This window comes from Anopheles merus, chromosome 2L, assembly GCF_017562075.2.
Source record: "Anopheles merus strain MAF chromosome 2L, AmerM5.1, whole genome shotgun sequence".
Classification (NCBI taxonomy): domain Eukaryota; kingdom Metazoa; phylum Arthropoda; class Insecta; order Diptera; family Culicidae; genus Anopheles; species Anopheles merus.
The window spans coordinates 23,638,777-23,663,204 of NC_054083.1; the positions used below are offsets into that span (position 1 = coordinate 23,638,777).

Consider the following 24,428-nt stretch of genomic DNA (forward strand, 5'->3'; position numbering starts at 1 on the left):
AACGATTTTAATTCACACTTCCACAATTTGACGCCATTTGTCCGCTCTAGCTCGCTCTTCATCGCTCCTTCTCTCTCGCTTTCTCTCTCTCGAAATGGTTGTAAATTGAGCGTTTTTTTTCTTGTTATTTTACATTTCTAGCCTAGCCTAATCGATCTCTTGCTAACTTTTCTCTTTTGGAACTGGAGGATGTGGCAAAAGCATGCATACATCCAGAAGCACACTCATCGTTGGTAGTTTTGCTGTTAAAAGAAGTAAATCCAATTTCCCTAAGCTCTCCTAGACTCCCCGGGGAGATTGGAAATAAACAGGACAGTAAATCACGGGCGCTAATGCTTACAAGGCCATTAGGTACGTCACCAACGCATAGAGCGCTTGAAAAAAGAGTTTCCAACACATTTTGGGTTAAACAAGAGAATGAATCGGGCAGTTAACTTTCAAGTACTCCAGTGCTCTATGAATTCACAGCTTGTTATTCATGAGAGAATAGATAGCAAAGTGAATTTGTGGAGTTCTATACATGTTGATTGAAATCTATCTTTGTATGTTTTAATTCATATAGCTCCGGAACGAATGAACATACGTCGCTCGTGTTAGTGCAGTCGATACTGTACGGGCCTTCAACAAGCCTGTCCTCAAATCAGATCTCCACTGGACCAAAACTTATATCCTCAAAAACGAATTATGCCAAAAAGAATTTGTCAATTTGGGCAAGGATATTACAGAATGACCTCACTGTAAGAAATGTGATTGCATGCCAGCTACTAAATTTGTACTTTACAGTTGTCACGTTTTCCACATCATGGATAATAACGAAGTAAGAAATTCATCAAAAATGCTTCCAAAGGGCAGCAAACTCAAATAATTTTAGTGAGATGAGTAACTTTCGCTATCGAGACCTTTCAAATTCAATACAATTGTTAGCCCTAAAGTAAAGAACTATAGAGAAAGTCCCAGAGATACGCGTGGTATCTCTTATACAAATATTCGGAGGCACGCGGAGTTACAAATTTTACAGTTCCTTGAGCAAATTGTAGTGATCTGAGACCCATCAATTGTCAAATGTAAAGCAAATTTACTTTTGATGGAGTTTTAAAGCCTCCTCAAAAAGTTACAATATTAAAGTTTTGAGTCAGAATCATATCAAATAATTGATATAGTATATAAAGCCCACTACTTCAAACAAAATTATATGAATTTTTTAGCAGAAAAAGGCAAATTTCAACATACAACTTTAAGATACGCGTTTTCTTGTAGGTCCACATTATCAGCGTATCTCGGGGACAACCTGTATATTCATGTACCTTGCCCATATTACTAAGAATGTCTACTAAGGTTGCAGAGCTAGCATGTGTTGTAATTCAGCCACAGACCAAGGTGCCTAGATAGACTACAGGTAGGTCCTTAGCTAAGATTTTGGTAGCCATGATGGATGTAGATTTATATGTATATTGGCAGACAAGGATATAGGTTTTCTAAGGACTTTGTATGAGTTGCTAAGTAACTTTGGACTCCCTAGCTGTCAAATGAAAATTTATCAGATTAAACTGGACGGAACGACCTGTAGTAATTTATAGACCTTGCCGCAAGCAGAAAAACACTGAAGATATATTGTTATGTATAAAAAGGATACATTTGACAGAGCATTAATTACAGATTAAACAGATTATGATATGCTGAATTCTTTTTTATTCGTAAGATGTATACACTGCTTAAAGTTAGTTACTGTAATCTATTTTCCTTTACGATCTTATACTTATAAGTCATTTTGTTGTAGGAATAACGAATTTCCCTTCACTTACACAATCGCAGACAGTCGCATTCGCAATCGAAACGGTGAAAACGGCTAAGGAACGGTTAGTGATTTGCAAAACAAATTGCAATTTGCAAAAGAAAAAGTATATAAAATAGAATAAAAAACAATGTTCACTTACCGTCCGAATCCTCGCCGTAGCTGCAACCGTCGTCCTCCTCCGGGATGTTGATCTCGATCGCCTCGGTCAGATGGGCGGCAGCAGCATCGTTATGAACCGACAGGGCGGACATAACGATGCCAGCAGCCGCCGAAGACGCCGATGACGACCCGCTAGCGGCCCCTGCGTGCGCCCCACCACTGCTCCCGACGGTCGCAACCGCAACGGCCGTCGTGGCGCTGGTGGACGACGAGGGGCTGCTGCCGATCGTGCCGCCCGAGGACATCGGCACCGCACCGGAGGACGATGCGGCCGGTTCGGACGAACCGGACGTGGACGAGGCGGGCGAACGGCGGGTAGTAACGGCCGCCAGGACGCACGACGATGCTGCCGACGTCACCGCCAGCGGAAGGATGGCCTCTTCCGTGACGATCGTAATACTGGACGAAGAGCTGGGCTGCTGCTGCTGATGAAGATGGTGCTGCTGATGGTGGTGAGAGTGGTGTGTGACCCCTTGCAGTGGGTCGCCACACCCCAGTAGCGTCCCGTCGGCACCGACCATCGAGACGACGTGATCATCGACCTCGTCCACCACCACACCACCACCGTCGGTCGTCGTCGTACCGGCCAGACTGCTGAGCAGTGTGTCCTCCTCCGTGGCCGTCACGACCCGCCCATCGATGACCGATTCGACCACGTCGTCCGGGGATAGCGCGAGCAGGGTGGTGGTACCGGTCGCCGCTGCCGCCGCCGCCACGGTGGTCGTCGTTATCGGATCCTGCCCGAGCAGCATGTCGGAGACGCCGCTCGAGCTGGCCTGAACGAGCAGAGGCGGCGAGCCGTGGCTCGTGCCCGGAACGATCACGTTCGTGGAGGAACTTGGCTGATGGTGCTGCTGCGTCTGTGCATGGTGTAACGGATGGTGGTGGTGGTGGAGCTGCTGCTGCTGCTGCAGGTGGTTGTGATGGCTGTGATGTTGCGTTTGATGTTGATGATGCGTCTGATGTTCGTGCGACAGATGATGCTGCTGCTGCATGGTATGATGCACACCTCCGCTAACGATAATTTTGGTACCCACTGCTGTCAGGTTAGGCGTTACGTGCTGTAACGCTTGCTGGGAATGTTGCTGGTGGTGCATTTGCTGCTGCTGCTGAATTTGATGCTGATGGCCATGAAAGGCCGCACTGTGATGACTGTTGGAGAGTAGCAGCTCCTGCTGGTCCACCGCCTCGTACAGGTTAGCGGTGGTGGATGTGGATGACGACGTAGAGGAGGAGGCGGAGGAGGACGAGGAGGAAGCCACACCCGGGCCGGGTGTGGGCGAGGTGGACAGCAGCATGGGGTCACCGTTCGGGTACACAATGTTCGAGGACGAGGACGTTTCGGGCGGGGAGGTCGTGGACGAGCTAGCCGTTGAGGTGGCTTCCTCGTGCATCCTCGCGATATTTCTTCTTTCTCCGAGTTTGTGCCAGCAGAGCAATATTTTACACTTCTTTTTTTTGCGTTGTACTTTTTATTTCCTTTTAAAACGAACTTTTCAAACCGCCCAAAACACACGCGCACGCACTTTTACATTCACACACTCCGCTTTGGTACGACACACTCGGACGACGGACACACTTTGGTACACTTTGGTTCCCGCAGGTGCAGCAGCTACAAGAGATTGCGGCGACTAGGGCTGTCGTGGAAAACGGAAGTGGAAATTTAGAGAAAAGCAAACACTTTGCTAAAAAACTCACTCAAAAAACGTTGGCACTGACTTCTTCACAATTATCACCAACCCAGCAAGACCCATCTGCCCTTGACAACACTTGGCGTTAGAATGGGGCACTGGCAGCACACACGCCTGGATGACGCAGACACACACACACACACACCTGGGATGCAATTCGTGGCAATTAGGACACTACAATCTCTCCGTCTGCCGCTTTGGAGCGAATCGCACATCGCACTGTGTCCCCAAAAACCCGACCGCTAAGGTTGCATTCGTGTTGTTCCGATTTTCATTACATTGCAGCATTGCAGCTCTCCTCCAGCTGGCAGGCGATTTTCGCTCAACACTGCTTCCTGTTTTTGTTGTGTGGGGGTGGGAGGGGGAGGAGAAGACACCTCGCAGAAGTTACCAAGCCATCGGACGGTTCGCGAAGGCCACTTTCTGCCAGCGCACCCGATTTGCAAACGCACACACACACACACGGAAAATGCATTCGTTACAACACGATGGACAACTTCTTTGAGAGAGAGAGGGAGCGAGAGAGAAAGAGCACGCGTGCAACGGAAGCATAACTAAATCTGGTCCCGGTGCATCAACACACACGCACAGGACACTCGTTACAGGCCGAGACACTGTTGCCCGTCCCGTTGGTTTTCGGTGCACCCGTGGCCAATTGGGCCACGGTCAGGTGCAGCAACACGCGCGTGTGTGTGGGTGTGTTGCACTTTACTGCACCCCACACACACACACACACACACACATAAACACAACCGCACGAACAGGGATGAAGGACGTGGCGCACGGTACACGGACACTGCGCAAGTATATAGTTCAAGGTCGGTACCGTTCAGCGTCCTCTCCTCCTCCTCGCTTTCCCTGCCTTTCGGTGCGCTGGTTGCACCCTCCCAAAAGCTGCTCCTGCACTGCAAACAACGGCAGCAGGCGAAGTAATAACGGCAAAAGGACGGCGCTGTAACGGGCTAGGAAGTAGCAGACTTTAGTAGACGCTCGCTCACTCACTACACGAAATTGCTTTTCACCGGTGTGTTTCTTGTAACGATTGTAATTCATTTGAATTATTTTGGAAACAACACTATGCTTTGCGTTATAAAAAATATAATTTGCACGTACTTTTGCACTAGAAAAATGCATTTTTGTATTAGACAGCATGCCGTTTCTTATTTTCACTTTTTATCTTTCTTCTTGTTTCACACATCCTAACACACTGGTACACTGAGGCTATAAAAGAAAAAAAAGAAAAAAATAACACTATTTTAGCGGTACGATTAACAAGCACTTTGCAAGCGCACTAAACTACACGTTACGTTACACACAACATCATCATGTGGGCGCTTGTGAGCCCTTTCCGCCATTTCCGGGAGCAAAACACAGAGCACAGAAATTGGATCCAAGCCACCGAAAAAAAAACCTTTTGTAGTGATAAAACTCGAAGCAGCGAAAAAAAAACAGACACTTTTACGATAAAAAACGCATATTCTAACACGCTCAACAGTGGTGTGAGTGTGTAACCGGGGCAAAGTGACACATTGAAACAGTGACCTACACTAAACATCCGTGCGGAGACCCATCCACGAAAGAAAGCCGAGCGAGGGGGAGGGGGGACTGGGGATAACAAATCTAAACACATTCCAACACACTTCGAACGCACCACACAAACACAGTGATGGAGGCGCGAGCGCCCGCGCGCTTGCGTGTCTACCATATGATAAACGATGTAACACACTGATAAAATTAAAAAAAATACACGCAGCGGGACTTGGGAAAAGTGGTCTCACACAAAAGCAGAATAGAAATGGATCTTTTTTACGGCTGCTGTCAAAAAATGTGTCAAACTGTCTTTACACAAACAGGCACTGATTACTTTATTTTTTTTTCTTCTTCTTCTTTTCCTTTCGGTGTCATTGAAAAGGAAACGTGGCCCACTGATGCCACTGCTGCTGCTTGTGGCAGGAAAATGTGTACAACAACACATGTTTTTCCTTGTTTTTGTTATCTCTCCTTTTTTACATTTCTCACCACTGGTTAAACGCACTTTCACTATCGATATTTTATGTTTCTTCTTCTTTTCGGGGGGGGGGGGGGGGGGGTACTTTGTCTGGGCGGGAGCAGAGGGCACAAATTAAAAATGCCAAAACTCTTGTATACACACACACACAGACGGACTCACTCACACACAAACGCAGCCACACGCACGTTACACAGTAAAAGGGGACGGCACCACGCAACAGTGCACCACCCACCGACAGGAACGGTACGAAGACGTCTGGCACAGTGGCGCTGGAAAACGGACAGGATAACCTCGGGAAAAGGGCCCGAAACACACGAGCAACGACACACACAAACACAAGAACGCGCGAAGGCGAAGATCCTCCGGGTTTTATGTTGCAGCCCTCCCCACTACCACCCAGGATCCACGGACAAGGTTGGAAAAGTACACACTACTAACACACAAAAGGTGAAGCCCGCTTGAAACGCTTGCTCCAGGATCGGATCGGAATTTTGAAGGTTTCCGACAGTGCCGAGGATGTTGTTATGTGTAGCCGCAAAAGAGAGAGGGAGAGAGAGCATGATGACTCACTCCATTTCACTTCTGCCCTCTCCCCACACACAGAAGAACGTTTTGCGCTTGCGCCCACGTCCAACCAACCCCATACACACACACACACACACACACACACACACACACACTCACACTCGTCGTTTGTTCCCTATTTTCGTTTGACACATTCGCTCGGTGCGGAGCCTTTTACCAGCAGAACGGGGTCGATTTACATACACTACCACTACAGTCCGGGGAGTCCGGGAATATGTAGGTCTTTAGGCCAGGAGCATATTTCGCATTCTCTCACTCGGCACACACACACACACACATACAAACGCGCTCGCTCGCTCGCTCTTACCACACTTGCACTTTTCACGCGCGGGCATTTGATGTTTCGTACGGCCAGCACTAGACACACAGCACAACCACTGCCAAACCGGATCCTGCGTTGAGAACCTTTTGTTGCTTTGTTTTTTTCCGTTCTCACCGGCTTCACTTTCTTCTCACTTGCTGTCCGCTGTCCGCTGGTTGCTTAGATGTGGCTTTCGGGTTTGATGATGGTATGCACTGATGATGATGCACTGTACACTGCGGAGAGTACGGGAGCACACCAACACAGACAGAGAGCGAGAGAAGCACACAATAAAAATTGGGTTAGCTAATTACTTCACACATTGAAAGGCGGGAAGAGTGTTGCCACTATTAGAAAGGGAATACAATTCCCCATCCCGAACGAACGCACACATAAACGGTTTTTAAAAATTCTAATCTTTTGCTGCTCTGTGGTAGACTAGACTCTTCGTTACTACACCGTCATCATCATCATCATCATCATCATCACCAGCATCAGCATCAACCATCTGGGCGTCAAGGAAGTGTTTTTTACCCGCTCATTCGTTCGTTCGCTCCACCATACACAACCATACGCGGCGCGACCATACTGTCTGTGTATTACGCATTCGCTATTGAACTTCACACTTGAACGTTGGCGTTCTGGGGTGGGGGGAAAGAGACGGCTGCTCTAGACGGTGTTAGAGGGCGAAGGGGGGGAAACCTCCCATAATATAAACAACGTTGGGGCGCGCGCCGTCGTCTCCGGGGTAGCAGCACACACACTCACACAAAATGGGGTTGAATTTCCGCATCACACTGTAAAACACTGCGTGTGTGTGCGCGAGCCCGACGTTTTCTACAGAAAGAAATCGCGCGCTACAGCGCTAGAAGTAAATGTGTGTGTAGTGGTAGTTTTTTCATTTTTTTTTGGAATCCGTAGCAATATTGCCGTGTTCTTCCGCATACATGTGCGTGTATGCGTACGTGTATAGATGGCGCGTGTCCGGTTGATTGTGTCGTTTGTACGATGGTGTGTGCGCGCTCCGCCGAGTCCCACGTTTTTGTGCCAAATCTTCTTCCCGGTGTGTGTCGCCTGTTGCTGCGCACCACTGCCTACTTTGTTCGATAGAGGAGGGAACGAGATGTGGCGATTCACTTTCTTGGAGCGGGAGGGAAGGGAGGAGGAGCTGGGGGGTGGAATGATCCCCCCAAAACGCAGCAGACACCGTACGGGCCACACCACGAAAAGCCATTTATTACACACATGCATGCGGGTTGTCCGCGGGCAATCCCGCCGCAGCTTCTCCTTCCTTCCTTTCGGCGAGATGAAATGTCGGATCGGATCAAAAATAAATGCACTGAAGGGAAAAAAAAACACTGCACTACACTCTGGCATCGTTTCGCCAAACCCTCGAAAATGGGTGGTCAAATTTTGCATCACACCCAACACCCCACCACCGAAACAAAGGCATTCATACCCCACAGAAGTCCCCCGTGCCCGTGCAAGACAGACTGCATAACATTACTTTTTCTTTCCTTTGCTCGCCCCGAATCTAGTTGGCCCAAAACTTTCGCTCTCTTTTACGGTACCTCTCAAGTGCGCGAAATGCTCTGCTCGTTAGGGGTTGGTGCGGAGGGGAGAGGGGGAGTGGGGGGAGGGGTCCGCCCCAAGTAATCTTTTTTGTACACACTCACACACACTCACACACGGAGGCACCACATGCATGCAGCTCATTGTCGCGAACGCATTCTCCTAAGCAATGCCCCCGACCGCGCTGCGCTAATTACTTGTTCCCACCTTGTCGCGACGCGCAGGAACAGATTAACGACAAGAAGAAGAACAAGAGAGCGAGAGAAAAAACAACTAAGAAGACCTCCAACAACAAGAACAACCACAACAACAACAACGGACCCGCACAGTCCGGGCCGGAGGGAAAATAAGGGAAGGTACGTTTGTTTCACGGTCGCGCACTGACACATACTGACGATGGATTCTAAAATATTTAGATATTTTTTAGAACGCGCGAACAACTGCCGGGTTACCGCCGGGCCGCGCCACCACTCGCGCGCTCTCATTCTCGCGTGCATCTCGCTCTCGCGCTCTCCCGCCCTAATGGTCGCTGTGCGCGCGTTAGGAAGGGGGTCACGGAAAGGGGTACGTGCGAGATGGGGCATGATCGCCGCACACCACACAGTACTGCCGGCCAGCGCCCAATACTTGCACAGGCCCGTGCCGGTTCGTTTGCTCACATTCGTGCACGGTTTGGCGTTATAGGTGAGTTTGCAGCGTTCTGTGTGTGCGCGCGCTGTGAGAGACTGCCGGGTACAGTGGTGTGCAAAAAAGGATTTTTTTAATTGAAGAATGTAATTTTAAATATTTTTATTCATTTTTTTAAACTATACTCTATTGATTTGTCATCTTTAGCGTACATTGTAAGGTGTTTTGCATAATTATTAGTTTTTTTTAATTATATTATATTTAAGTGATACTGATTTAGTATTGCTTTAGTACAGGAATGTCCAACATTTTTAGTTATCAGGATCTAGCCTAGCTTTGCAAATAACGTTATTGAGTGCGATTATAACATAAACATTATTGAATGCACGTTTTACAGAAGAATTTTGACTGAAGAAAATACAAACTGATGCATTTTTTTCTGTTGGTATCATTCGGTCGTCAACTCGAATGACTTTACAGCAAGCCCGTCTTGAGTTGAAGCCCCGTATTGACCGTGCGTCCCCATACGTAGCACTGACTATCCTGCTATGGGTAATTAAAAAGTCACTGAAAGCCATGCCCACTAGTGACACATGGAGGCCTTGACCGACAACAGTTGTCACAAAAGTTGTGACTAGTGTTGAGTTTCATGAATCTTTCGTTGAGATTCGTTTCTATGAATCTTCCGAGATGAGTGATTCGAATCTCGAATCGAATCACCAAAGATTCAAAAATCTCTGAAAAATCATAAATCTCCTAGAATTCACGAATGTCTAAAGATTCATGAATCTCCAAGAATTCACGAGTCTCTAAAGAGTCAAGAATCTTCAAAGATTCATCAATCTATAAAATCCATTAATCCATTAAGGTTAATAAATCTCCAGAGATTCATAAATCTTTAGGGATGTATGATTTTCAAAATATTGCGATCCCATGGTTAAATCACACGACTTAACAACATGTTCGGGTGGGGGTTCAAGTCTAGCTTTGTCCGACTCCCCGTAGCAAAGTAAACTATCTGACTGCATAGTAACCAAACACAGTAGAACCAGCCACAATTAACGCATTAACATACCTAGCCACATATTACCGTCGAGATTGAAAGAAAAATTTGAACACAATAGTGGAACGATTTTAGTTGGCATACTTTTAGTCGGTTGTTCGATAGATGCCTGTCAGTTTCACTAAAAAGTGAAAATGTGTGCTTCTACATTTCATTTCAATAACATTTTGCAAATCAAGTTTCATTTTTGAAAATGTTTTTATTGTATAGCAATGAAAACAGTCATAATTTGCTTGCACGAGACAGCGTGTCCATCACTGTAGCTCCACACACATCTATAAACCATCTTCCCTCTCTCCACGTTGATGCAATACAAACGCACCGCTAAAACGGGAAGCACTGTGTCGCATTCACAAAACACAAATTGTATATCTCAGAAGCTGCAAAAAAAAAAATCCCAACACAATCAAAACGCAACAAAACGCGCGCTCACACACTTGCGTATGCGTATCGCTCTCGGTGCGTGTTGCACAAAGGAGCGCTCACTCACTCTTGCTTGAGAGGGGCTATCTCGCTCTCGTCCGCTAAAGGGGGTTGGGGGGGAGGGGTGTCCGGGTGACACGTGTTGCCGTTGTGTTGGTACGTACTCTTCCCGGAATTCTCCCCACCCCGTTCCAATTATTTCTCACACATACACACAAAGACGGCGACGGCAGAAGCAAAACAAGGTGGCTTAGTGCGAAACGCAATACGCTAAGAACATTTGGCACGGAAGGGAAACACACACACACACACACACACACACACACACACACTCACACACACTGTGTGCCCGAGTGTGCTGGTAGTGGTGAAGGGGTATTACAAGAATTAGTTGTGCTGATGGGAACGAAGGGGCGAAGGGGGAGGGGGGGTGGGGAGGGAGGAAGCGACGGCAACTAAAGTTTGAAATTAGGTAAAGGGGCATTTTGCATCCGTACCCTGTTTTCCCGCTTCCCGCGTATCGCTCCCTTTGTCCATCACTGTAAACCGTCTCCATCGCTTACTGTGTTTTCGGTGTGTGTTTTGGAGAAAAAAAAGGAACAAACTATCCGTTGCATGAACTATGCCTGATGTTTTGTTTCTGCAATAGCAAGGGTTAATATTTTTGCTTTTCGCTACCAGGCCCGTGCGCCTTTCTTGCGCAACTGTAATTCTCTTTCTAATCAGCACACACAAATACAGACACATTAATGTGTCAAATTTAGTGATAAAACTGGGAGCAAGCGGAAAGTGCATCTCGCTTTGACCAACATTTGAAATGCACACTTGCACACTGATGCGCACACACACACACACCGTAATAGGCGCCCAATCGAGCGATAACGGAAACGCGAGAAATAAAACAAAATTCAACCCCTCGTACCCCTCTCTCACTGCCCATCTCTTTATAAAAAGACAGTGAAGAATAAAGCATCCACAAAAGTGGAAAGAAAACACAAAGAGAAAGAACGCAAGCGAATAGAAAACGGGAGCAAAACGCAAAGAATCGTAGAGCGGTCAGGGAAGAAATCATATTTGCAAAAATAAAAACCTTAAAACTTCCTCCCTTCTTCTCGCTTTCGATTACATAGAAACACACACAAACATTCGCTTAGAACTACAGGGGTAAAGGAGGGAAGAAAAATCGCAAATTTTATTGCAGTTGTGTAAGTCTAGCGCTGGAGGAGCGCAAGGGGATGCTCACTGTTTCCGCTCTCTTGGTTACGAACACGCCGCGCACATGCCTCCCATCTAAGCAGGCCGTAACACAAACCCTCATTTAAAAAGATAGTAAAAGCGAGAAAGAGAGAGAGAGAAGGAGATTGCAAACTTACGCCAGAAAGGTAAGAAGGGCGATGAAGAATGATTTTGCGACCCCCGATTTGATGGCGCCTGCTGCATGCTTCCCCCCGGAATGCTCCCGGATTGTACTACACTCATACAAACAAACACACACACACGCAATGGGGTTGATGTTGAAAGGGAAACACTCTCTATCTCACTTTCATTTATTCTCCCCCCTTCGCCATCCCCTCCCAGCACCTCTTCTGCACCCCTTGATCATTACGCGATCAGTGTAGTGGTGGTGGTGGTGGTGGTGGTAATCTAATTGGTCCACTTGCTCAGTGGCGCTCTTTGTTTGTCCGTAGGGGTGAGTTATTTTTTTGTATTCTTCCCCAACCGGGATGGCGAGACGAAAAGGGGATCAAATTGCTGTGTCTGTGTGTGTTTGTATAGGGCAAAGAAAGAGACGGGAATAAAGGCGTAGCAGGCCGGTTAAGAGAGAGAACGTTTCGCAAAGGTGCGAAAGAGAGCAGAATAGCGCGTGTGTACAAGTTTCGCTCTCCAAACGCGAAACATACTGACACACATAATCGTGATCTTGGCGTCCCGAAATATGTATGCTCACAACCCTGCTCCCTGTTCACTGTCACTGTCAATGGTGGGTAAAAGTGTGAATCGAGTGTGTGTGTTTGATGGTGGTGGTGGTGGGGGGGGGGGGAGTGTAAAAGGGGGTTGAGAGTGGGGGGCGTGTAGAATCGAAAAGCGAACGTGTTTCGTGGCGAACCCTGTGCAGGCAAACGTTAAAGCGGAGTACGGTTTGAACAGTCACTGGAATAAAGTGGATGTGATTTGGTCGAAATGGTTTTTCAGATTTCGAATTGAAAATTGAAGTTTTTTACTTTTAATTTCCGAAATGATGTGAAGCAATGGATTTTGTTTTTGAAGTCTGCAACAGTCTGTATAAATATGATTCATTTAATCCCGGATCTACAATATACCATGTTTTTACGGCATTTCTTGATAACTTCAATAAAGTTTGATACCAATGATGAATTTTAAACAAAAATACAACTTTGTTCAAATTTTAAATTTCGACCCATTTTTTCGCGTCAATTTCGGCCCCAAAATTTGTTCTAGCGTCAGTCGCAATCTGAATCGATAGTTTGCTCATTTTTAGCGTTTTTGACTCAATCGAAAAAATGTATGAAAAATGCAGATGCCTCTGGTGCTTGCTTGCTGATCTGTTGTTTTTGTAGAAGGCTTTTTGCTCACTTTCTTCCAATGGCATCTTTTTCTTCCAGCTTCTCAGTGCGGATTTGATCCCTAGAGTCCTGAGTAGGAAGGATGTAATTTTAGTGTGCTTTTGTGAAGCCCTACAAATAAAATAAAAATATAACGATAGGAGGACTAGATGGTTGAAAAACGTAGAAAACCATCTGTACTGAGAAGACTGTACATAGTGAGAAGAGTCGGAAATCATCTCATTGGTGGTTGCATTTTCATCCTATAGTGAGACGTGTTTCATGAGGTGTGAGATGTTTAGTCATTTCCTAAACTCGATCGAAGCGGTTGTAAAATTGACTTAAAATGGTGGGTTCCCTTGATGTTTTAAGAACATTTTGTCATATTATACGTATTATTGACTAGTGAAATAGATTAAAGCAACTGCGGTTTAGCGTGAGCAAGATTTTTGCTCTATGCACATAGGCGCTGGCTGTCTACCGACAAAACACTAATTCCTAAAACGAAAATCTTCAACGAAGATGTGAAGGGAAGCACTATTTTTCAAGATATTTATTTATTATGATTTACTGATTTATTGTGCATTGAGGTAGCAATGTGCTGTCTGAAGCGCACCCACTACTCTGATTCGACTCTGTTATTCCTATTCCGACTCCGGTCGATTCCGACTTTGACAGACTTTTGCCAACTCCGGTCATATCCAACACCAGACGCATCCGACTCCGGACGAATTAATTCCCGGATGATTTCAATTCCGGATGACTCCGAACGAATAAAGACGAGTCCAGGCGACTCCGGACGGCTCCCGATAGTGCTGGACGGACCTACCTTGCGGAGTCGGCTTCAAAAATTTCGTAGTCGGCACGGAGTCATCTGCGAACTTTTACCGACTTTATCCATCACTAGATTAGAGAGCTTTTGTGGAGATAATTTAGTGAGCTTAAAGATATGCGCGGGTCTATATGTCCGTCATGGTTTTAAGTCCCGTATGGATTACACCAAAGGTCGGCAAACTTTAACTTTAAACGGTCAAGAGCTTCCGTCTCGAAATCAAAGAGCCACATGCGGCTCGCGAGCCGCACTTTGGCGATCGCTGAGTTACACGGATAGAAACGGTCTCGCGTACTATTTAGCAAGGTGTAACCTTTCGTATGAACGTTTCAGTGTGTAAACCACTCTGAGAATATGTTAGTATTTTAACCGAGCCATAATCATTATTGCTTGTCATGCTAATTCTTTTTTTTTGCTTTTGTTTATGAACATTATCATTTTCTCGTTCCTCTTTTTTGCGATTCTTTTCTATTAAAAAAAAATGTGTAGACCTAGTATTGACCACTGTGCTACAATCAAGAAGCGCACAGTGGGTGCACTTATGGTCATGCTTGTTAAATTATTTATTCTATAATTGTATCAATCATAATTCCTGTTATATTTCTTTATACCTTAAAAATATAATAATTACATGATAATACCTTAATTTTTTTTTTGTAAATTTTCTCATTCATCCTCCACCTTCCAACGTAAAACACGTGCAACAAGCGTCCTTAAGAAAATATGATCTTTATTACACCCAGTCTATGTGGTTACCATTTTTTTAGTGATGCATGATCTTAACATGGAGGGGGAAAAAAGCAAACAGAAATAAAAACGAATAATGCACGCGTGACATCGAGCCCACTGTATAACTGTATAACGAGATGTGTCTGAAGTACGACAAACGCCGCCGCTTCTTACGCCTGCTGCTTGGCAGCATCGATCATGTTGCGCGAGATAATCAACCGCTGGATCTGCGACGTGCCCTCGTAGATCTGGTAAATCTTCGCGTCGCGCATCAGCTTCTCCACCGGGTACTCGCTGTTGAATCCGTTGCCACCGAACACCTGCACCGCATCGGTCGCAATCTTGTTCGCAATGTCCGACGCGTAACACTTCGCGATCGAGGCGTAATAGCTGTTCCTGCGGCCCTGATCCACCTCCCAGGCCGACTTCATCGTGATGAGCCGGGCCGTCTCCACGCCAATCGCCATATCGGCCAACATGAACGAAACTGCCTGGTGGGCCGCAATCGGCACACCGAACGCTTTGCGCTCGAGCGAATACTTCAGCGCCTCGTCCAGGCAACGCTGGGCCAACCCGACGGCACCGGCGGCGACCGGCGGGCGCGTCTTGTCGAACGTACCCATCGCGATCTTGAAGCCCGCCCCTTCGCCCACCAGCACGTTCTCCTTCGGTACGCGCACGTCCTCGAACGTGATGCCGCGCGTGTCGGACGCCCGCTGGCCCATGTTTTGCTCCTTGCGGCCGGGCGTCAGGCCAGGCGTATCGCGCTCCACGATGAACCCGGTGAACGCTTTCGAGGCGGGACACTTCGGGTCGGGATTGGTGCGGGCCAGCACAAAGTACCAGTTGGCGACGCCACCGTTCGTGATCCACATCTTCTGCCCGTTCAGGATGTACTCGTCGCCCTTCTTCTCGGCGCGCGTTCTCACCCCGTTCACGTCCGAGCCGGCGCCCGGCTCGGTGACGCAGTAGGCCGCCACGAGCGGTTCCTCCAGCAGCCGGCCGAGGTACTTCTTCTGCTGCTCCTTGTTGCCGGCAATGATGACGGGTGTTTGCTGTGGAGGAAACCAGGCGTGCATTAGTTAGGGCAAGTCATTTCCACAATCTTCCATCACAAACACTTACTCCGAGCCCGCTCGCCTCGATGGCGGTCATGATGCCGGTGCAGCCGTACGCAAACTGTTCCGCCACCAGGCAGCTCGTCACGATCGACATTTCAGTTCCACCTGCAAAGCGAAGGTAAATGATCAATCTTAAAGCTCCTGACACGCACAGCGCAGACGCTCTTAGCGGAACATACGTACCAATGTCGGCCGGGATGTGGCTGTTGGTTAGGCCCAGCTCCCACGCCTTCTTGATGATGGCCCACGGGTACTCGCCGGTCTTGTCGTGGTGGGCCGCCACCGGGATGATCTCCTCGCGCACAAACTTCTTCGTCAGGTCCACGATCTCGCGCTGCTCGTCGGTCAGCGCAAAGCAGGGCCCGGTCGACGAAACGTCCACTGCGGGGGCCGCCTTCGACGACAGCGCACGGCATGCTGGACGTGCGGCCAGTTTCATAAACTGTAAAGAAGCGGTAAAAGGAAAAAGCGTTTAGTAATCTTGATAATACTGCTCGTCAAACCTGTTTGGTTTTGGGGAGGGCAGAAGAAGATGTGCAAAAAGTGCCTCCCCCCGCAAAAAGGTAAACAACAAATAGCGTTTGTTTTGATTTTTTGCATACGGGCATGGGGGGAAGGAAATAGAAATTGGCACACTCGGCATACTTCGATGGACCGTCGCAGTGAGACGCACATACACACACAGCGCTTTTGCACGGCAGTGGAGCGCATATGTTCCCTTATCGCCGCCGTCGCACCGCGGCCAGCTATCTCAGCACGGCCCACCGAAAGGCCAAGGGAAGCGACGTAGGAAGCGCACCTTGATCACAAGACTCCGGCCAACCAGACCAACGAGAGATAAGACTACCCCCTCACTCGTTTTTTAACCGGTTTCTTTATCAATCCAGACTTAAGGACAAAATCCCTCAACCAGCTCATTCGGTTCCATACTGGGATTATGGCCTAATTTCAATACTTTCACTACCGGTTAACCTCCTCGAATTGCTTGCCGGAGTGGCGAAATCGGGAAAGGGTTCGCATGTAACCAACCGGGAAAAGGGAACTTTGGCCCCGTACGGGGTAACGATTCCGATAAGAAACCCCCACATCACCACATCATCCCTCCTTTAGCACAACGATGACTCGCGATAGTGAGATGAAAGGTGTTGGAGGAGCGAGGGGAAGAGGGTATAAGAGGGAGGGGGGGATTCCAAAGTCCACGCGAGCAGCATGAATTTCGCCACTATACGCGCTCGCGGTGTTCAAAGGTCGCGCAAAAAGTGCCGTACGCGAAAACTATGCACTCTGTGCTCTTCGTGTATGTGTACAGGGAAGATTGAGAAACGCCCGATCTGAGCCCTTTCCGATACCTACCTGGGACAGTGCCATTGTTGTGAGTTTGTTGAGTATCTGGTACGACTGTGTACAAGTACAAAACCACTAGAACGTTCCGATCACTTTGCTTTATTAACTACGGCGGCGCAACACGACTGGTCAACCACCTCGACGGCTCTCGTGTGTGGCGGACTGGATTGTGACAGATGAAGTTTGGTGCTGTGCGTGCGTGTGTGTGTGTGTGTTGTTTTGTACCCTGTTGACGAGCGGGTTCATTCGGTCGGAATGAACACTCGATGTGATGAGCATGCGCATGAATGACAGAGGTGGTGAAATTAGTTTTCTAACAAATAACACGCATTAAAGTGATATCTCATCTGATTGTACAATTGTATCGTTTTTTTTAAATGAATTTGATTTAATTCTCCCATTTCAATCCACTGCGGAATTAGACGGTGCAAAAATTAATAATCAAAAACCATCGAATTTGATTTGTTCGCGTGCTCATAAACTGCTCGAATTTACCGGTCTAGTCAATGCGACGCAATTCGAGCTGAGATAGTGAAATATTTCGTATCGTAGTTTGCTCTTTCATGCAACTTCTGGCAGTGCCGTCTGCCTGCACAGAATTTTGAAGTTTCCGTTGAGCTTAAAAATGAGCAATTTTTTATGAGATGACTCAATGAGTTAGTTGCTTATCAATCAATCAATCATTTGCTCTACATTTTAGTGAGACCGGACCAAAGTTACAGAGATACGCAAAATAATTTCGAGTGTATACTTTAGAGGGTGGGCAGCGTTTTTTCGTTTAATAACCATATTTTCCAGATTCCCCTGCAATCCACGACGCACATCAGGAGAGAATTATTCTGAACCACCGTCGGAAGTAAAACTAATCGTTTAACATTTCCGAAATCCTTAAAATAAAATTTAAACTGAACCCGAATGAGCTCTTGAACTGATCCTTAACCTGTGTCATTCTTCGAAATGACATCCAACTGAAACCGGTTCTGGAACAGATCCCGAGTATATATCGATCCAGGAACTGACACTGAAGCCATATCAGCCCTGGAACTGATTTCCAACCCATACCGACCCTGAACTGCTCCTGATTGTAAATTGATCCTAGAACTAATTCCAAAGTCGTACCAATCCTGGAACTGTTCCCATCTTCGAACCATTCCTGGATCTAATCCTGAAACCGTACCGGCTCTGTAAATAGTTTTTTTTCTCGTAAGAACGGCCGTATATCCTGTGAATAGTTGTAGCTGTAACAATAACTGTAATAGTATCCATAGTCTGCTGCTATGCACATTTGACAGGATATTCTGGTGGTATAGATTTTCAATCTTGGAGCGGTGGTATGGCCTGTCAATACCATCGTAGCGGATAATTAAAGTCTGTATATATCGATGCATAGCTAGATTTTACTCTACCAATATTCAACGATGGTTTTGACAGTTAGATGTCGACCGTAGAATGGAGCCATATACAGGGTGTCACAGCCCAGTAATGCTTAATGTTGTAAACATGCTTTAAACAATGCCTTATTTGAAAAAAAAAATTACCTTTGCCTTATATCTACCATTTGTAATACGTCAACCCGTCAACGTTTAACTTGATCCAAACTGGGTTACAAGTACGTTTTAATGCCAATTGTTTATTCGACTGTGTAATAATAACCCTGAATAAGTTTACCCACAGAACAGAAAAATAATTACCAGCGTTGTAAAAATGACCTAAAATGTCTAAATATCTCGCCTGGGTTAGGTCATAAAGTGTGATAAAAAGGAAGTAGTTTAAAATTTATACGATTAGACATAATATAAACCGCTTAACGTGATCCGTAGTCTAATCACGAGATCACACGAGTCCAATCACACTGACGAGATTTTCACCCATTTTTTCATGCAAGATTGACAATTTCATCCAAAACTTTTGATTTCAATTTCAGAACTGCCATTTCCAACGCTAGAGCCATTTTCAAATTCCAACCCGATTCCGATTCCGGAAACGATTGTGATTCCAATTCCGAGCTCCCACCACTAGTGAATACGTTTCTGTGCTGATTTTAAAGCCCAAAGGTCGATACGAAGATAGACATTCAATAAAAGTATTAATTTGAAGGAAGCTTAAATAAATGATACGCTATTTTCAGGTGTAAAGTAAATCGTTGATATTTAATGCATCTTTTGTACAGCGAAGAGCTTAAGGCTGGGCGTTGAAGTCCGAGTTGGCATCGATCCAGTCCAGGTAGAAGGACACGCGGGCGTACACCGACGGCATACCGATCGAGCAACCGGCAGCCGATCCGAACGACACAACACCGATCTGGAGGCTTCCACCGGACTGCACGGTCAGCGGGCCACCCGAGTCACCGTTGCACGACGAGCGACCACCGTCTCCGCTCAGGCACACGTTCTGGGGCTGGATCAGGGCGGTGTTCCAGCGCGCAATACAGTCAGCGTTGGTCATGACCGGGTTGCTGGTGAACATCACGACGGGCGAGGTAGCGCCGGTGTTGGTGGTGCGTCCGAATCCGGACACGGTACCGGTGAAGCCACCGAACTGGCGGGTGTCCGAGCGGGCCGGCAGACGGACCGGCTGGATGCGAGCGGTGAAGGTGATCGGAGAGTTCAGGCGCACGACGGCAATGTCGTTGCGGATGTTGGTCGGATTGTATCCCGGATGGGCACGGATGCCAGCGGAGGTGAAGCCGATGCGCTGCTGGGTGGGCTCGTTCACGTTGCGGTTGTGAGCTCCCATGATGGCGGTACCGCTCGTGGCCAGGGTCGTAGCGCCCGAGATGACGCAGTGAGCAGCGGTCAGGATGTAGTTGTTGGTGAGGACGGAGCCACCGCACAGACCGGTACCGGTCGCGAAGTTGCTCAGCAGAGCGATCTGGTACGGGAACTGGCCGGGCGTAGCCTCCTGGCCATTGGTGATGCGGTGCGACGGCAGCTTCGTGCGGTAGACCTGCAGCTCAGCCGGCAGGCGAGCCCAGTAGTGATCGAACTCCTCGATCGGGCGCACCTGGGACCAATCGATATCGATCCATTCGGCGCTGGCGACGGCGAACAGGGCAACTAGAAGCGCGAACGTTTTCATCCTGACGGTTGTTGTGTACTGACTGGTGGCTCCGGCCGCGTCTTTTATACGCATCTGGAGCGGCTTATCGTGCGCAAGATAATCCAGTCTGCGTAACACACGCACTGGTCTCTTTGATTTGGGTAATTCCGGCACAAGTCATAACGGCAAATCCATTTCGCTTCATGATAAGTGGCTATCTGTAGTGTGCCAAAAATAATGACGCCTGGATGACTTGAATTTTCAGCGTAAACGCGGTATCAATGTTTTATTTTTGAGAGATATTCTTCGTCTGTTTGATAGAGGAAAGTGAAGTGTAATGTTCTATCGTGATATTGGGTCCGATATGCGTTGCTGGTTTAAACGATAGCGCTACACCATGCTAGAGTGTATCTGGTTGAATAAGATAAACAGAAACTTTGTGCAAATTTTACCAAATCTAAAAGAGGCATCACATGCAATACGATACAGATGATCATTAATTCGAGTAGTTAGAACCAACTCAGGTGACATTTTCGAGCATGAAAATCGAGATGTCAAGCAAACACCCTGTAAAGTGGAGCTTTAAATTTGCTTTTAAGTTCACCGCTTTAAGGGAGTTTTAGCTTTTTGTTGTTTTCTTCTTTGTTTTGCTGGGATATCCGATCTTTTCCGTGTCGTTCTTCTATTTGGCGTAACGTCCAACGCGGAACGTGAAAAATGAAACCGATACCATCTTCCATCAAATGAAGAAGATCACACACATGCACACGGGACATCATGGCACTTTCAACACGGTTGATCACACACAAATGTTCAATTTCTGATGCATCGTGCACCAATCGAATAGATAACAATTTTAGAACAAATGTCACCTGGGTAGTCTGACCTAAATCCTTGGAAAAAAATCATAGTGCTGAATGGCAGTTGGTAAGACAACTAAAACACAATTAATTGATTTCAATCATATTCATTGTTAACATTGTTCACCATGTGTTAGTTTATTAAGCTATCTTCAATCCTTAGGCAGCAGCCACAAAGTCAGAGTTGGCCTCAATGAAATCCAAGAAGAACGACACACGAGCGTACACCGACGGCATGCCGATCGCACAGCCAGCAGCTGATCCGAACGACACAACACCGACCTGGAGGCTTCCTCCGTCCTGGACGGCAAGCGGACCACCCGAGTCACCGTTGCAGGCCGAGCGACCACCCTCACCGCTCATGCACACATTCTGGGGCTCGATCAGGACAGCGTTCCATTGGGCAATACAGTCAGCGTTGGTCATGACCGGGTTGCTGGTGAACATCACAACAGACGAGGTAGCCTGGCTAGCGTCCGAGGTGCGTCCGAATCCGGACACGGTACCGGTGAAGCCACCGAACTGGCGGGTGTCCGAGCGGGCCGGCAGACGGGCAGGCTGGATACGATCGGTGAAGGTGATCGGAGAGTTCAGGCGCACGACGGCAATGTCGTTGCGGATGTTCGCCGAAGAGTAGTCAGGGTGGGCACGGATGCCCGCGGACGTGAAAGCAATGATCTGCTGCGACGGTTCCGGAGCGTCACGGTTGTGAGCACCCATGATGGCGTTACCTCCCAGAGCCACAGTCGAAGTGCCCATGATAACACAATGAGCAGCAGTGAGGACGTAGTTGTTGGTCAGGACGGAGCCACCGCACAGACCGGTACCGATGATGAAGTTGCTCAGCAGAGCGATCTGGTACGGGAACTGGCCGGGCGTAGCCTCCTGGCCGTTGACGACACGGTGCGACGGTTGAGCATACCGGTAGATCTGCAGCTCCTGCGGCAGACGGGCCCAGTAGTGATCGAACTCCTCGATCGGGCGCACCTTCGACCAATCGATGTCGGCGTTGGCCGCAGCGAACAGGGCAACTAGAAGCGCGAACGTTTTCATCCTGACAACTTTGAATGAAGCAAACGACACGGAAGCATCGCTTTTATACTCCACCAAGAAGTGCAAGTGTTCGATTAGGTGGTTTATCACAGGAACTTTGGCGAATCATCTTTTTTGTTGGAAGGACTGTTTTTTGAGAAGCATTACTGACATGACATGCATTACTTGCAGGATTCGTTTTCGTGATAACGCCAAAAAGTGGGAAAGCTCACTTGGAAATACCAAATGAGAGGTTACGAGAGATTGCCGTTACGTGACACCTCAGCTTAGATAACAATGCAATACTTAGATCTGCTCCTGCTTGTATTCGCAATTTTGTAAGTGTGATCAAATAAATGGATGTCTCCGATTAAACCGTCCTGTTAGGAGAAGGAAAAGATGTTTCAAAAGATCTTCTTCTTGTTCTTCTTCGCAACATCCGTTGTCGGTCAAGATCTGCCTGTACAAAGTGTTCGTAGGATAGTCAGTCCTACGAATGGAGTAGGGGTCCTTTGGGGGTTTGAACCCATGACGGCCGGTTCAATAGATCACTATCTATAAATATTGTATTTATTTACATTAGCTCATTACATTAGCAAGTGGCATTAGCAAGTGTGAAAATATATTACCCATTTTGGATGACTATTTTACTCTCTTTTGATCATTAGAACGAATCATTTATGAAATAATAAATCATTTATGATAATTAAATGTCATATGCCTTCAATTTGTGAAAAAAATCTGGTTTATCCTTTTGCAATTCTGCTACTTCTTCTTCATTTTATTCTTTTTTTGTTCGTTTTCTTCTTATCCTGTTTTTGTCACATCTACTTGTTATTATTCTTGTACTTCTTTTTTGTATACTCCTATTTATTCTTCTCCTTCTTCGTCATCTTTATCATTATTATCATAATCATCATCATCATTATCATCACCATCACATAAACATAATCATATTTTTACTCTTCTTCTTAATTTTCTTACTCACTATCTTCTTCTTGTTTCTCGTGGATTGTTTTTACTGTTATTCATATTATTTTATTTTTTGTATTCATTATACCCTTCTCGTTCTTCTTTTTGTTCTTCTTATTCACATTTGTCTAATTTTCTTCTAATTATTTCTGATATGTTACAACTTCCCCAGTCATGCTGACCTTATACAGGGTATCGGAACTTAATAAAAATAATTACAGTTAGTCATTGATATGAGAAAAATTTTCTAGAAGGGAATCAAACCATGCCCATGTCTTTACATGAAACGGATTCTTTAGAAGTTTTGTGTGCTATTTCATGAGATCTATAGACCACAGGTTGCTATTCGCCTTCATTAATAACTTATTCAAAACATATGTCCGGAATGTCGGGAATGAAAATTGTATTTGATTTCCTATTTCCATCTCCATATTGTCCTAGCCTAACCTAAAATCATTTATCTATACACCTAAAATGTACGTATTGCATCATGGTTCGCCATTATCTTAGCCTGCAACGTGTCATAGAACTTACACTTGGTATTTCCAGGTGAGCTTTCCCATCTTTTTTGCGTTATCAAAAAAACGAATCTTGCAAGTAACGCGTGCAATGGTCTTCCCCAGCGAGAGTTTCCTTCCAACAGCAAGGATGATTCGCCAAAGTTCCTGTAATAAACCACCTAATCTAACCGTTGCAGTTTCTGAGCAAATATAAAAGCGATACATCCGTGTAGCTTCCTTCATTCATTTCTCTCATTCAGAGTAGTCAGGATGAAAACGTTCGCACTTCTAGTTGCTCTGTTCGCCATCGCCAGCGCCGAATGGATCGATATCGATTGGTCCCAGGTGCGCCCGATCGAGGAGTTCGATCACTACTGGGCTCGCCTGCCGGCTGAGCTGCAGATCTACCGCACGAAGCTGCCGTCGCACCGCATCGTCAACGGTCAGGAAGCGACGCCTGGCCAGTTCCCGTACCAGATCGCTCTGCTGAGCAACTTCCCGACCGGTACCGGTCTGTGCGGAGGCTCCGTCCTCACCAACAACTACATCCTGACCGCTGCCCATTGCGTCATCTCGGGCGCTTCGACTCTGGCTCTGGGAGGTACTGCAATCATTGGAGCTCATAACCGCGATGCAGCGGAACCATCCCAGCAGCGCATTGCCTTCTCAACCGCTGGAATTCGGGCTCATCCGGGTTACACACTGACCAACATCCGCAACGATATTGCCGTCGTGCGCCTGAACTCTCCGATCACCTTCACCGATCGTATTCAGCCTGCCCGTCTGCCGGCCCGCTCGGATACCCGCCAGTTCGGTGGCTTCACCGGTACCGTGTCCGGATTCGGACGCACCTCGGACGCTAGCCAGGCTACCTCGTCTGTTGTGATGTTCACGACCAACCCGGTCTTGACCAACGCTGACTGCATTGCCCAATGGAATGCCGTCGTGATCGAGCCCCAGAATGTGTGCCTGAGCGGAGCCGGTGGTCGCTCATCGTGCAACGGTGACTCGGGTGGCCCGCTTGCCGTCCAGGACGGAGGAAGCCTCCAGATCGGTGTTGTGTCGTTCGGATCTGCTGCTGGCTGTGCGATCGGCATGCCGTCGGTGTACGCTCGTGTGTCGTTCTTCTTGGATTTCATTGAGGCCAACTCTGATTTTGTTGCTGCTGCCTAAGGATTGAAGATAGCTTAATAAACCAAAGACCTTGT

At 47.1% G+C, this 24,428-nt stretch overlaps 5 protein-coding genes across 21 annotated transcripts in view; 1 reads left to right on the top strand and 4 right to left on the bottom strand.

Annotated features, from left to right (window-relative positions):
- The window catches only part of LOC121594018 (nuclear hormone receptor FTZ-F1), a 127,269-nt gene extending 118,769 nt beyond the window's left edge, over positions 1-8,500 (bottom strand). The window contains exons 1-4 of one of the 17 annotated variants that reach the window (XM_041916860.1): positions 8,322-8,499; positions 4,759-4,866; positions 3,674-4,607; positions 1,935-3,591 (exon numbers count right to left, since the gene is read on the bottom strand). In XM_041916860.1, coding sequence (XP_041772794.1) covers positions 1,935-3,348 — 1,414 coding nt within the window. In that variant the 5' untranslated portion in view covers positions 3,349-3,591; positions 3,674-4,607; positions 4,759-4,866; positions 8,322-8,499. Of the gene's footprint in view, positions 1-1,934; positions 3,592-3,673; positions 4,608-4,758; positions 4,867-5,815; positions 6,173-6,340; positions 6,528-6,548; positions 6,943-8,001; positions 8,038-8,113; positions 8,179-8,218 lie in introns of those variants that run through there. The other 16 variants (XM_041916866.1, XM_041916865.1, XM_041916858.1 and 13 more) reach the window with 16 other exon arrangements.
- A 5,833-nt stretch (positions 8,501-14,333) lies between these two features.
- Positions 14,334-16,997, bottom strand: LOC121593628 (probable medium-chain specific acyl-CoA dehydrogenase, mitochondrial). Its single transcript, XM_041916183.1, has 4 exons — positions 16,827-16,997; positions 15,657-15,915; positions 15,478-15,578; positions 14,334-15,407 (listed from the first exon to the last, which is right to left on the bottom strand). Exons 1-4 carry the CDS (start codon positions 16,839-16,841, stop codon positions 14,523-14,525), a joined length of 1,260 nt encoding a protein of 419 aa, XP_041772117.1. The 5' UTR covers positions 16,842-16,997; the 3' UTR covers positions 14,334-14,522.
- Positions 16,998-18,938: 1,941 nt separating this feature from the next.
- On the bottom strand, positions 18,939-19,927 carry LOC121592185 (brachyurin-like). Its single transcript, XM_041913569.1, has one exon. It carries the CDS (start codon positions 19,893-19,895, stop codon positions 18,996-18,998), a length of 900 nt encoding a protein of 299 aa, XP_041769503.1. The 5' UTR covers positions 19,896-19,927; the 3' UTR covers positions 18,939-18,995.
- An 895-nt stretch (positions 19,928-20,822) lies between these two features.
- LOC121592190 (brachyurin-like) lies at positions 20,823-21,769 on the bottom strand. The gene has a single exon (XM_041913574.1). It carries the CDS (start codon positions 21,767-21,769, stop codon positions 20,876-20,878), a length of 894 nt encoding a protein of 297 aa, XP_041769508.1. The 3' UTR covers positions 20,823-20,875.
- Positions 21,770-23,480: 1,711 nt separating this feature from the next.
- On the top strand, positions 23,481-24,421 carry LOC121592189 (brachyurin-like). Its single transcript, XM_041913573.1, has one exon. The coding sequence runs from the start codon at positions 23,491-23,493 to the stop codon at positions 24,391-24,393; it is 903 nt and encodes a 300-aa protein (XP_041769507.1). The 5' UTR covers positions 23,481-23,490; the 3' UTR covers positions 24,394-24,421.
- Positions 24,422-24,428: the final 7 nt, after the last annotated feature.